The sequence below is a fragment of the Saccoglossus kowalevskii genome, chromosome 3, assembly GCF_978046115.1.
Source record: "Saccoglossus kowalevskii chromosome 3, keSacKowa6.1, whole genome shotgun sequence".
In the NCBI taxonomy this organism is placed as follows: domain Eukaryota; kingdom Metazoa; phylum Hemichordata; class Enteropneusta; family Harrimaniidae; genus Saccoglossus; species Saccoglossus kowalevskii.
Window position 1 is genome coordinate 39716180 of NC_140643.1, and position 14640 is coordinate 39730819.

Below are 14640 nucleotides of genomic sequence, written 5' to 3' on the forward strand. Positions count from 1 at the left end.
TTGAACCTTATTCAAATTTATAAGTACATGTTATTATGTATTTAATTATGAAAACTGACTAAATTAAATGTGATCTTATTTTTAATTTGAACAGAATTATGATTTATATCGGTAATGACGTTTTCATCCAATATTAATAGTGCAATTGTTAAAATGCCTACCTACACATTTATTGTTTTTGTTTCTGTTGCCCTGAAATAGACATTTGTAAAAATAAAAAATTTAACAATCATGCTTGATTCAAATTCAAAAAAAAAAAGATGTAGCCATGTAGCCCCTTCCTGTTATCTGTTTCCAACTTCTTCCAGAGTAAAACTGGTGAAGCCATGTAATTGCCATACAATCATCAACTGTGGGAAAACTTATATGTTATTGAAAATCTTTATTTTGTTGTCTGTGAATTAATATAATATTTGAAATGGTGTAATGGTGCAAAATATTCTCAAGCAATTGGTTTTCTGGTGGCACTACACTGTGCATTTATGCATGATCTCAGCTTACTAAGTGATGATGGTGGTTGAAATGGAAAACTGAATACAAAAATCCAGTAACATCTCAAACGAATTTCCGTCTGCTGTGAATGCATGTTTCGTTACATCAAATAAATAACCCAATTTTATTGAATGTATCCAAAAACATGGTACCAGTGATCTGAAATTTCAGGAGTGCTCGCTGAAGGTTTATCAATCTTCACGTTTGCCAATAACCTTTGACATTCTGAAAGGCTTATGCGAATTGCTCCGTAAGGGTGTCTTCGGGCCATACTTTGATCTCATGTTGGAAGCTGCCTTTTTATTAGCTTTCTTTGGCTTTCTTCGTTGTAGCGAATTTGCTTGTACCACCAACAGTTTCAACCCAAACCTCAACCTCTGTGTCAGAGATGTTAAAGTAGTAACTCGTGGAGAACACATAGATCACTTGTCAATTAACATCAAAACATCTAAAACTGATCAGTTCCGGCGGGGCTTTGACTTAAGACTTTTCCCCACCAATACCTCCTTATGCCCTGTTTCTACTTTGTACAGATTTCTAACCGTCCGCCGTGAAATGAATGCTGCTCAAAGTGAGCCTTTATTTCTGCTTCCCGAGAGAATACCACTTAATCGTCGTGTGTTCACCACCTCCCTGCGTTCGCTCCTTACTAGACTGAGACTTGAACCACAGTACTTTGCCGGACATTCTTTCCGCATTGGAGCTGCAACTACTGCTGCAAGCGTCCACCTCCCAGATCACCTCATACAAACTCTTGGTCGTTGGTCTAGCGATTGCTATCGCATTTACATTCGAACACCTGAGAAACTTTTACGTTATGCATTTACAGCACTTACAACAATGTAAGTTTATTCAGTTCACTACTCCATGTTAGTTCAAAGCCATTTTCATTTTTGCTTATTTTTGTACTGTTTACTAACATGTATCCTTCACATTTGATCACGTAGGCAAGATTACCTGCTTTCTTTTACGCCATTCTGGGTCATTTGTGAGTCCACCTGGGCTGCACAGCTGCCTGTCACCCAGGACCCCCTTCCTCCAGGCCGAACACAGCATGTCGTGTTCCTCTGGTGGAATTCCTACCTTCTGCATGTTCACCACTTTCCACCTGGTTCTCGCGGACGCACCTCTGCCTACCAGGAACCCTCCCACCAGGCCGAACATCACTTCATGTTCCTCTGGGCCGGAATCTTTCTACCTTGCATGCCACCTTTTCCACCTGAGCCGGGCAGTGCATCCTGCCCCCCAGGACCCTACTCCCCCCAGCCTGTACACCTGCGTGTCTCCTGGGTCGTGAGTTCCCCTCCCACCTACTAACTCTCCTTCCATGGGGGTCACTTCGGTCATGTTCTGTCTTCTCATGCCCTCCGCTTGGGAAAAGGACTCCATCCTGCCCCCCATTACAGGGTTCGACGGCCATCTGCATGGCCACCTCCCTACATTTCGGCCGTGGCAGTGTGTCCTTGACCCCAACCTTGACAGTGACCTGATTGAAGGGGCCCCTTGCCCAATTTTATTTTAGGTACTCATTGTTTTTTATTTACAAGCCTTATTTTGACTTGTTTTCAATTTTGTAGTTAATTAATAGATTGATTATACAGAGTGGTTTATTTTACATGTATTTGTATTTATTATTTGTTTTTTCATTTATTTTATCTCAATAAATTGCTTGTTTGTTATCCCTTATCTTGGTTGTGTGATGTGCATTTACAAAGTGAAATTTGTGTTGTCACAAATATGTTTTGTAAATGCACTCACTCTACTTCCCACATTTTTGACTATCCAATCAGAGTTCCCCTGTTATTTCCACCAATCATGCCTTGCCCCGACCTTTTCTTTGTTTATCTTGCACACGCCACTTAGCGTCCCTTCATTGTTTTATCCCCCTTTGTCTTTTATTCATTCATTCATTCTTTGTCACGCCTTGCGTAGTGTACATTGATTTCGCTATCCCACCTCCATCCCCCACATTCCCTCCTTGGTCTCTTCTGTCAGACTAACTGTTGGGGAAAAGGACTCCATCCTGCCCCCCATTACAGGGTTCGACGGCCATCTGCATGGCCACCTCCCTACATTTCGGCCGTGGCAGTGTGTCCTTGACCCCAACCTTGACAGTGACCTGATTGAAGGGGCCCCTTGCCCAATTTTATTTTAGGTACTCATTGTTTTTTATTTACAAGCCTTATTTTGACTTGTTTTCAATTTTGTAGTTAATTAATAGATTGATTATACAGAGTGGTTTATTTTACATGTATTTGTATTTATTATTTGTTTTTTCATTTATTTTATCTCAATAAATTGCTTGTTTGTTATCCCTTATCTTGGTTGTGTGATGTGCATTTACAAACTGAAGGTTTATCAATCTTGCTTATTGTCTTGTTCTTTACCAATCCTGCATTTCAGTTACTAGAATTTATACTAAAAAAAAATAGTTTCTGTTTTTCTTCTAATAATTCGGCCACTCTCAAAAACAAATATTTTTCCATGGTCGAAATGCAAGAAGAATACAAAACTACTGTGATTGCATAGCGATACCTGTAGGGCCATTGTCAATTAGTTCGCCTGATCAACACAGCGTTATACATAGGGCTGATATTGAATCACGGAGAGTAAAATCTTGTGATACTAATCTCTAGAACCGCTCAGATTGGTACATACCGGTATGTCTTATGAACCCACATGTGTATATCTTTAACAATACTCATTTTAAACTTTTTTTTTTTTACAGTGGTGCTGTGAACTGCTTCAATTTTGCAAGGCAATTTTTTCTGGGTTCCTACAACATGGAGTGTCAGGGACTTTATTGAAATTTCATAGAATCCTGAATATATCTAGAAGTGAAAATTAAATGGTTTACAGTATTTTATACCCATTAATAATGATGAAATGCAATAATATCACTGCACTAAAAAGACTTCAAACAATTATTGTTACTTCTCCATTGAAGGTTATGAGCAGACCAACCTTTACTGGCTTCCTTAATTATTACATGTACTTGCTCTGAAAACATAGCTTTTACAATTGTTTAAATTAACAGATGTTGTTCTATGTACAATGAATACATTTTAAATAATAAACCTTACTGTATTAATAAAAAATTGTATTTGACAACATGAGAATGATTCTGATGCCCAGTGGTGATGTTGAAACAAACCCAGGTCCTGGTAATATACTAAGACCTGATTAACAAAGAAGTCATGTACATCAAGGTTCACTCAGATTTATGAATGCAGTTTCTTGAGCAAGTATACATGTATGACAAATAGTTTTGTTGCACTTGTGTTCTCTGAGATTCTGAACATGGGTCAGTGGAAGTTTTTAGTTGTCAGTACAAAACTAGATTATGGGAAATCACTTTATGATGAGTTGTACCCACATAGAGTACATATTCATTCACCTGTTTGCAGATGTTCCTTGTACTACTTTATAATCAAATAACGGGGACTGTGACATTTCATGTCTTGTTTACAGATGGATTTTGTTCAAACTAGATACATACATTGAACATTATGGGACCTTGATGCATGTTATTTTGTTTTTCTAATCGGTTTCAAAATGGCTTAATGGTGGCTGTTTTGTTTTAATGAATGTGCTTTGATTGATTATTTTAAAAATTTTTACATTCATTACACATCATGTCATAGATATACAGATGTATTTGTTTGATGATCCAATTCACAGTGGCCGAATGGTGACCATTTTATTTTAATTCCAGAGCAGTATCTCTCAATATGGACAAGTACTCGTTTGATGGTCAGATACAAGATGACTGAATGTCAATAATTTTAGTGTTAAAAAATCATCATAATCAAGCATCATCTTCTGGATCCATATGTCTGACATGTTTATGTTCCAACTATATTACTATAAACAAAACTATATGTCTTAAATTTGATAACTAATCTCTATAACGGATGTCTATACTTTATTGCAGTGCTGAATTTCACAAGACACCATGACCAATCTCAGCGATATCTCAAATACATTCCTTGATTATCTGCGTCTTGAAGACCTGATGCATATCTCAGATAAAGAAAAACTGAGAACCATTTATAAAAATGAGTTTAAACAGAAATATCCCATGCTGAAAGGTTCATTTTCAGCTGTTTTTTATAATATGAAATTTAGGAAAAAAATATATTTTGCCAAGAACGAAGTCAAGTTCAGGAATGTTGGTGGGTATCATCCTCTTGCTGTTGATCAGTACACATCACTCAACAACCAAAGGCGTCACCAATATAGAGAACAGGAGCAAAAACATGACGGCGATGAAGCTCAACAACAACAACAGCAACAGCAGCAGTCACAGTTACAAAGATGGAGATGTCGTGTGTGTGGGGTGAGATGTAATTCTGATATATCATTTCAAGAACACATAGATAGCAAGCGACACAGACAACAGCTTATACTTAAAGTGTTAAAAATGGACAGGTAAGTCATCTTGGTGTGATAAATACACTACATCCTGGTTGCTATGGTAACTAACCATATGTATAGAGTACTGTTAATGAAGGTGCATGCTTTTTTATGATTTGTTATTTCTTCATTCAGAGACAAGCTTATTGCAAATAAAAATGGTGTTCGTATATGTTCAGATTGTGATGGAGATAAAGGAGCTATTCATCTTAATGTGATGAAGAAAGAGAGAAAAAGTGTTGATATTAAAGTTACTAATTACAGGTGAGTTTGGTGTCCTGCTGACAGTTTTACAAATAATATTTATTAACTTAGCACTGACTTAGAAAAGTACAGTAATAATAAGGTCTGTATGATTAAAAAACACACAAAAAAGAGAGAAATAATAAAAAAAAATCTTATGAACTTCTGTCAGCGACTAGAACTTGGTTCTACAGTTTTGACATAAAATGTAATAAAGGTGGTTAAATAAACATAACAAGTTAGATATCTAAAATCTACTACAATACAGATACATGGAATAATGTAAAAAAATATTAATGACCCATTAGGTGGTTTTCTCTAACGGTATTTGCTGTTTTTATAAATTTGATAAGCTCTGTTAGTAAATATTTGTTGTTTGTATTCAATATATGAATGAATTTTTCTTTGTTTGTACAGTGTTGAAAATTGTTAATTTTCTTTGGAAAATGTGAATATAACAACTCTCTTTCATCTGTGTAAAGTTTACATTTTGTGATGTAATGAATTTCATCCTCAAGTAGGTTGCATTTAGTACATTTTCTGTCTTCTGTTTTTATTTTTGGTCTTTTGTGCCTTCCCATCTCGATGTTTAGTTTATGGGCACTTAGTCTCAATTTTGCTAATAGACCAATGTTTTCTTTATTATCAAGGATTTTAATGTATGGTTCACTATTTATATTTTTCTTCAGTAATGTATAAGTTCTTAGTTTTGAATCTGGTCTTTGATTATCTTGGTTCCATTTATAATTGTAATATTCATTCACTTTTTGTTTAAACTGGTCTTTTTTAATTGTTTCTAAATTCTTAATATCATACAGTTGTTTTATTTTATGCAGATTCATTAACCATGTGTCATTATATTTGTTTTGTTGTTGATCTTTTATTGCATCATATACTAGACTGATTGGGCCATTCTTAATAATATTTTGGTAGTATATGATTGCATTCAGTTGTATTTTTGCTAGTAATGGTAGTCGTCCAATTTCCATTCTACTACCAATGTTACTTGTTCTGTTATTAACATTTAATAAGCGTCTACAGAACATTAAATGGTGTTTTTCTGTACACGTTTTGTCCCAGTACTCTGCCATTGATTCCCCAAATTTCTGCAGCATAAGTTAAAATTGGTGTCTGGATGCTCTCAAATAATTTCAATTGTAAAAGCATGTTTAGCTTGTTTGATGTTAATACTGGTTTGATTGCTGCATCAGCTTTTTTTAGTCCCCGTTCGGACGAAGTCCGAAAACGGGGACTTATAATTCGGTCTCCGTCCGTCCGTCCGTGTGTCCGTGCGTCCGTCCGGAGTCATATCTCAGAGTCCCTTGGACCGATTCCGTTCATTCTTTGCATGTGCCTAGTACTTTATGTGGAACATATGCACATGCAGTGGTTTAGTGATTCGATTCAAAATGGCCGACTGGCAGCCATCTTGTTTTTTGAAAATGTTGTATTTTGGACATGCTTTGTCAGTTTTCATTCAAATTTAGTACATAGATCATACATGTTAGGATACATGTCCCCGACCGTCCGTGAGTTCCTGAGTCTGTCCGTCCGACCGTCCGTGTGTCCGTCTGTCCGTGCGTCAGTCTATCCAACGTCATATTTCAGAATCCTGTGGACCGATTTCGTTCATTCTTTGCATGTGCCTAGTACCTTATGTGGGACATATGCACATGCAGTGGTTTAGCAATTCGATTCAAAATGGCCGACTGGCAGCCATCTTGTTTTTTGAAAATGTTGTATTTTGGACATGCTTTGTCAGTTTTCATTCAAACTTGGTACATAGATTATACATGTCCATGATGGATCAAAGATGGTCGACTGGCAGGCATCTTGTTTTTGTTTTTTTATGCGGTATCTTGTACTTTATACATGTTAGGATGCATATCCATGACAATTTGTTTCAAAATCTGGTCAAGGATGGCCGATTGACAGCCATCTGACTTTTTGGCCTTACTACTATATTTCCATAATTTATGTACCATTTTCATTCGTATTTGGCACATACATCATACATATCAGTGTGTTTCATAATCAGATCAAAGATGGCTGAATAACGGCTGTTTTTATTTTGGCCATATTACTATGACACGAAACACGTGTTTTGATGTAAATAAACAATCTGTTGTATACGCCACTTGCAACTCAAGTTTCAAGGACACGCTTGCGACAACCCCTCCGCTTTAATATGACGAGCACAAAGAGAACTTAACGGGGACTGTGTCATTTTCAATGACTTGTTGCTTTATCTACCAATCTTTCCATGGTCCATGAATTGGTTTGAATCTGTAATAGCAATTTAATTATACTCAATAATACAAAAGATATTTTAAAATTATAAAAATCACTGTTTTGTACAATATTCATGAATGTAACAAAAACACAGTACCATAAGGGACGACGTCAAAAGATCGATGTCAAATGTTTGGCTTCAAAAGGTTTCCATCCTACAAAAACGATTTTATTTTTTAATGAAGTCAAAAAAACCTTATTTGTAGTTCGTTTTTTTCTATCCAATCATAGACAAAAATAACAGGAGGTGCCAAAAGAAACACACATCCAAGACGAGAAAATGGTTTGGCCCGAGTGTAAATATGTGCATCAAATGAGGTCAATTTTAGGGCATGGATCTAGAGCATCTGCAGAACCCAGAAAGTAGTTTGCGCATGCGTATATTCCGCTTCATTATAACAACCAACTGCTATGCCATACTAATGTCCGATTATCAATTTATATTTAATGGTGAATGTAGTCTGACGCCATGATCAATATTTATCAATTAAGTTTTAGTGGGGGGGGGGTGGGGGGTTTGGGGAAAAAACTAAAAGAATTAAGTTTTTTATCCGACATCGATCTTTTGACGTCGTCCCTAAGTGTAGTGTACTGTTGAGTTCCAATTCATGTTGAACTGTTTTTTCACATTAGTAACTCTAACACTGTGGACTTGAATCGCTGCGAGTTATTGAAACGATGTAAAGTATTCTCTCTCAGTGATAAACGCAAAGTTACACAAGCTATGAATAAAGTACAACTATTACCAGGTAAGGCTAATATTGCATCATCATAATATGTTTGTTACATCATCATAATATGCATGTTACATCATCTTAACATGTGTGTTACATCATCATAATATGCATGTTACATCATCTTAACATGTGTGTTACATCATCATAATATGCATGTTACATCATCTTAACATGTTTATTAAATCATCATAATATGCTTGTTACATCATCTTAACATGTTTGTTACATCATCATAATATGCTTGTTACATCATCTTAACATGTGTGTTACATCATCATAATATGCATGTTACATCATCTTAACATGTGTGTTACATCATCATAATATGCATGTTACATCATCTTAACATGTTTGTTAAATCATCATAATATGCTTGTTACATCATCTTAACATGTTTGTTACATCATCATAATATGCATGTTACATCATCTTAACATGTGTGTTACATCATCATAATATGCATGTTACATCATCTTAACATGTGTGTTACATCATCATAATATGCTTGTTACATCATCATAACATGTTTGTTGCATTATCATAATATGCTTGTTACATCATCATAACATGTTTGTTACATCATCATAATATGTTTGTTACATCATCTTAACATGTTTGTTGCATCATCATAATATGCTTGTGACACCATCTTAACATGTTTGTTACATCATCATAATATGCTTGTTACATCATCTTAACATGTTTGATGCATCATCATATTGTTACATCATCATAACATGTTTGTTGCATCATTATAATATGCTTGTGATGTCATCTTAACATGTTTGTTACATCATCATAATATGCTTGTGACATCATCTTAACATGTTTGTTACATCATCATAATATGCTTGTGACATCATCTTAACATGTTTGTTACATCATCATAATATGCTTGTGACATCATCTTAACATGTTTGTTACATCATCATAATATGCTTGTTACATCATCTTAACATGTTTGTTACATCATCATAATATGCTTGTTACATCATCATAACATGTTTGTTGCATCATCATAATATGCTTGTGACGTCATCTTAACATGTTTGTTACATCATCATAATATGCTTGTGACATCATCTTAACATGTTTGTTACATCATCATAATATGCTTGTGACATCATCTTAACATGTTTGTTACATCATCATAATATGCTAGTTACATCATCTTAACATGTTTGTTACATCATCATAATATGCTTGTTACATCATCTTAACATGTTTGATGCATCATCATATTATGTTACATCATCATAACATGTTGCATCATCATAATATGCTTGTGACACCATCTTAACATGTTTGTTACATCATCATAATATGCTTGTGACATCATCTTAACATGTTTGTTACATCATCATAATATGCTTGTGACATCATCTTAACATGTTTGTTACATCATCACAATATGCTTGTGACACCATCTTAACATGTTTGTTACATCATCATAATATGCTTGTTACATCATCTTAACATGTTTGTTACATCATCATAATATACTTGTTACATCATCTTAACATGTTTGTTACATCATCATAATATGCTTGTTACATCATCTTAACATGTTTGTTACATCATCATAATATGCTTATGACATCATCATAACATATGATGTTAAATATGTTAACTAGGTCAAATTCTTTGATGAAACAATGACAATCCGTTTATTTGGCCGATCTGTATTGAGTTTTTAGAAGTGACCTTCAGAAATGTGTGATGATTCTGGAGTGGTTTCTGTAAAAAAAAGTAATTGATCATTTCTCTATTGGGATATTATAATTTTATAATGGTTTGTTATTGTAGATCGGTAGCATGTGAATGTATTAGTTTGCATTGGCTGCATTGAAGAGTCTTATGTATCAGAAAAAAAATGGTGTTACCACTTTTTATGTAGCAAACTCTTCTTCTCAACATTCCTGCAAAATGTAGGTCAGCATTGAAGTGTAAATGCTGACTGATATTTGGTATCACAAAACTTGAATGATTTTATTCACAAGCAAATATTCTATAAACTTCATAAAGTATTATTAAAGTATGACATCATAACTTTCTCTTACATGATAAATGACATCAAAACATGGTTACAACACCATAATTTGAGGACATCAAAACATGGTTACAACACCATAATTTGAGGACATCAAAACATGGTTACAACACCATAATTTGAGGACAGCAAAACATGGTTACAACACCATAATTTGAGGACAGCAAAACATGATTACAACACCATAATTTGAGGACAGCAAAACATGGTTACAACACCATAATTTAAGGACAGCAAAACATGGTTACAACACCATAATTTGAGGACAGCAAAACATGATTACAACACCATAATTTGAGGACAGCAAAACATGGTTACAACACCATAATTTGAGGACAGCAAAACATGGTTACAACACCATAATTTGAGGACATCAAAACATGGTTACAACACCATAATTTAAGGACATCAAAACATGGTTACAACACCATAATTTGAGGACAGCAAAACATGGTTACAACACCATAATTTGAGGACATCAAAACATGGTTACAACACCATAATTTGAGGACAGCAAAACATGGTTACAACACCGTAATTTGAGGACTTCAAAACATGATTACAACACCATAATTTGAGGACATCAAAACATGGTTACAACACCATAATTTGAGGACATCAAAACATGGTTACAACACCATAATTTGAGGACATCAAAACATGGTTACAACACCATAATTTGAGGACATCAAAACATGGTTACAACACCATAATTTGAGGACAGCAAAACATGGTTACAACACCATAATTTGAGGACATCAAAACATGGTTACAACACCATAATTTGAGGACATCAAAACATGGTTACAACACCATAATTTGCAGGACATCAAAACATGGTTACAACACCATAATTTGAGGACGTCAAAACATGATTACAACACCATAATTTGCAGGACAGCAAAACATGGTTACAACACCATAATTTGAGGACATCAAAACATGGTTACAACACCATAATTTGAGGACAGCAAAACATGGTTACAACACCATAATTTGAGGACATCAAAACATGGTTACAACACCATAATTTGAGGACAGCAAAACATGGTTACAACACCATAATTTGAGGACAGCAAAACATGGTTACAACACCATAATTTGAGGACAGCAAAACATGGTTACAACACCATAATTTGAGGACAGCAAAACATGGTTACAACACCATAATTTGAGGACATCAAAACATGGTTACAACACCATAATTTGAGGACAGCAAAACATGGTTACAACACCATAATTTGAGGACAGCAAAACATGGTTACAACACCATAATTTGAGGACAGCAAAACATGGTTACAACACCATAATTTGAGGACATCAAAACATGGTTACAACACCATAATTTAAGGACAGCAAAACATGATTACATCTTATGTAAAAAAAGCTGCAAAAAATGATTATATTTATAACATGACCATGACCAGAACCCTATAGTGTTGATTTTTATCTTGTAGGTTGCAGTTACACCATAGAGTTGAACTGCAAAGTCCGATACTTTAATCGTTACCGAACACCGATAGCATTTGAGTTCAAGAATCAAGCAGATGGTCTAACATTCCACATTGTGCGTTTCCTGTCTGTGACTGTTAGCAGTGACATAACAGCCATGATTGTACCAGAGACGCCGTATACTAAACCACCAATCATATCAAAGTATCAGCCAAGGGGAGCTGTCGAAGAGGGTGTACGTCCTCTATTTTCGTAAGTTTTTTAACAGGACCATGATATGATATAGATATTTCATTTCTGTCAGCAAATTAGTATTTGGTTTTTACGATAATACTGTAGTGTACAGTAGGGCAGTACGTTGATCATATCGGTCACCGCATAGCGAAGGTCAATGTGATCCCATATTGCCCGAGTGTATATTTTGAGGTATTCTCATGATTAACTTACTATTACTGCTTGTGGTCATGACAATTCAAAATGCTATTGAAGAATAATCTTTGTGTCTGCAAGACTTTTTGTGTTTAGTGACACGATTCTATTTCAATTACACGCTATATTGTTGCTGCATACGATAAGAAATTAAACTTTTTGAATGTATTGCACATTTTACAAAAAAAGGAAAACATACAAATGCGTTCATTACACTTTTAAACAGGTTTGTTTGTCATTTTATGGATGGATATATTCTGTTATTTTAAACAGATGTATAATAATTGACAATATTTTTATTCAATAGTAATCAAGACGGGTTATCAGCAAAATTACCGTTACCAGATTATAAAGTGCCAAATGAGTTACGTAGTCTACTCAACAAAGGCAAAGTTAATGAGATATCGTAAGTAATGATTATTGTTTGCCTGCTACAGATATTGTCTTGTGGAATATATTGCATTCAATTTTGTTTAAATATTACTTGAATCAAATTCTCAAAGCTGTTAATACAATTGTTACATTGAATCGTGTTTCAAAAATGCTGTATATTATGTTAAATTGTTATATTAAATGTCCTTCTTTACTAGTACAACATTGGAGTCACCACTGTCAATGAGTAACTATAGCAACAAAATGAATACATTATTACATATCGAAGAAATCCAAATGGAAGTTGATATAAGGCGTTATGACATGGAAGGAGTCACCATGAAACGAAAAGGAAAACTTTTAGTTCTTGAGGTAAAATAATGAATAAACTTTGTTCTTCTAACTATAAAATATTACATTTTCCTTCTTATATGCAACTCAATTATGCTTAGCTACGTTGCTAGTAATATTCTATTATGGTTAGCCATTGACTAGGTTTGATTGGTTGCATTTAAATGCCATTAATTATGCCTAGGTATAGAACTAGTAATATCTCATCACAGTCAGCTATTGACTGTAAATTTGATTGGTTGATTGATTGAAAATGCCATCAACCATGCCTAGGTATGATGCTAGTAATATCTCATCACTGTCAGCTATTGACTGTAAATTTGATTGGTTGATTGATTGAAAATGCCATCAACTATGCCTAGGTATGATGCTAGTAGTATCTCATGACAGTCAGATATTGACTGTAAATTTGATTGGTTGAATGAAAATGCCATCAACTATGCCTAGGTATGATGCTAGTAATATCTCATCACAGTCAGCTATTGACTGTAAATTTGATTGGTTGAATGAAAATGCCATCAACTATGCCTAGGTATGATGCTAGTAATATCTCATCACAGTTAGCTATTGACTGTAAATTTGATTGGTTGAATGAAAATGCCATCAACTATGCCTAGGTATGATGCTAGTAATATCTCATCACTGTCAGCTATTGACTGTAAATTTGATTGGTTGATTGAAAATGCCATCAACTAGGCCTAGATATGATGCTTGTACCGTATTACCCCGGGCACACGCCCAGGGGCCTAAATATACAAAATCGGGGGAAATTGGGGGTGGGCGCTTACCAGAGGACCACCCCAAAAAAGATTTTAAAAGTTGTTTTTGTGATCGTATGATAAGGTCAAATAAAGGAATGCTTTCGTACACTTTGTACACGTACTTATTTCTTGATTTATGCGAGGTTTCAATAAACGTGAGCACTCGGTCAAGAACTGTGGGAACACTAAGACACAGGGTCGAATTTCAAGAATAAAACTTGTTTTATGTCAGCGAATGAAGTTGTATTACTCACTGAAATTGGCTACAAAGTATGGTAAGTATTGTGATCAGTGCAAGTCGAAACGGCCGAGAAAAACTACAGCTTGTAATCCAAGATGGCGATGACCTCATTAGCATAATTTTGTTCACGCACGTATTGATACATCGCATCGTAATTACTGAAGAATAGCAGACAGGGTTATGAAACAAATAAACCTTTTATTACTGATGTGAAATGTTTACAAACTATTGTGAATACATAAACATATCCAAATGGCGATACATAAAAAACAGACTGAAAATAGACTCTGGTCGACCCCATTAACATGATTTATTCACGCACCCACACACGTGACAAAATTACAAAAAGAACGATGATGCAACAAGTTCCCGTCGTCAGCATGCCTCATTATGGTTATCGTAATGGACTTGAGGTCGGCAAAATGTTTTTTCTTCAAATGCCATAGCTGTGATGAAGGATGGAAAGAAAGTAGCAAGTTTACGACGTGATGTCTCAAAAGTGCTAGCTCCCATTATGGATTCACAGTCAGCGAAATGCTACATTTTGAAACCAAAGCTAAGTGCTTCAAACCACTCACCGAGGTATGGATTGTTGCAATATTGCAATATTGGATTCATCATGAATGAAGAGAAAGCAGAACGTGTGCGCCACATGCTGCGTGGTTCATCTTACGTCGTTAAGTTCCAATGAGTTTGTACGTAAAAACACAAACAAAGCGGCCCTTTTCAGGGCCACCACACACTCCAAAAAGAGAACTACCGTAACAAACACACTATTTAAATAAATCGAACGCGTTCGTTTTT

The 14640-nt window shown here is 35.0% G+C and overlaps 1 protein-coding gene across 1 annotated transcript in view; it reads left to right on the plus strand.

The window, feature by feature from the left end:
* Positions 1 to 14640, plus strand: part of LOC100371090 (RNA helicase MOV-10-like) — a 46356-nt gene that overhangs the window by 6755 nt on the left and 24961 nt on the right. Inside the window, exons 2-7 of the mRNA XM_085497189.1 lie at positions 4427 to 4923; positions 5044 to 5172; positions 8077 to 8192; positions 11688 to 11934; positions 12419 to 12517; positions 12702 to 12855. Coding sequence (XP_085353315.1) covers positions 4448 to 4923; positions 5044 to 5172; positions 8077 to 8192; positions 11688 to 11934; positions 12419 to 12517; positions 12702 to 12855 — 1221 coding nt within the window. The 5' untranslated portion in view covers positions 4427 to 4447. The remainder of the gene's footprint in view (positions 1 to 4426; positions 4924 to 5043; positions 5173 to 8076; positions 8193 to 11687; positions 11935 to 12418; positions 12518 to 12701; positions 12856 to 14640) is intronic.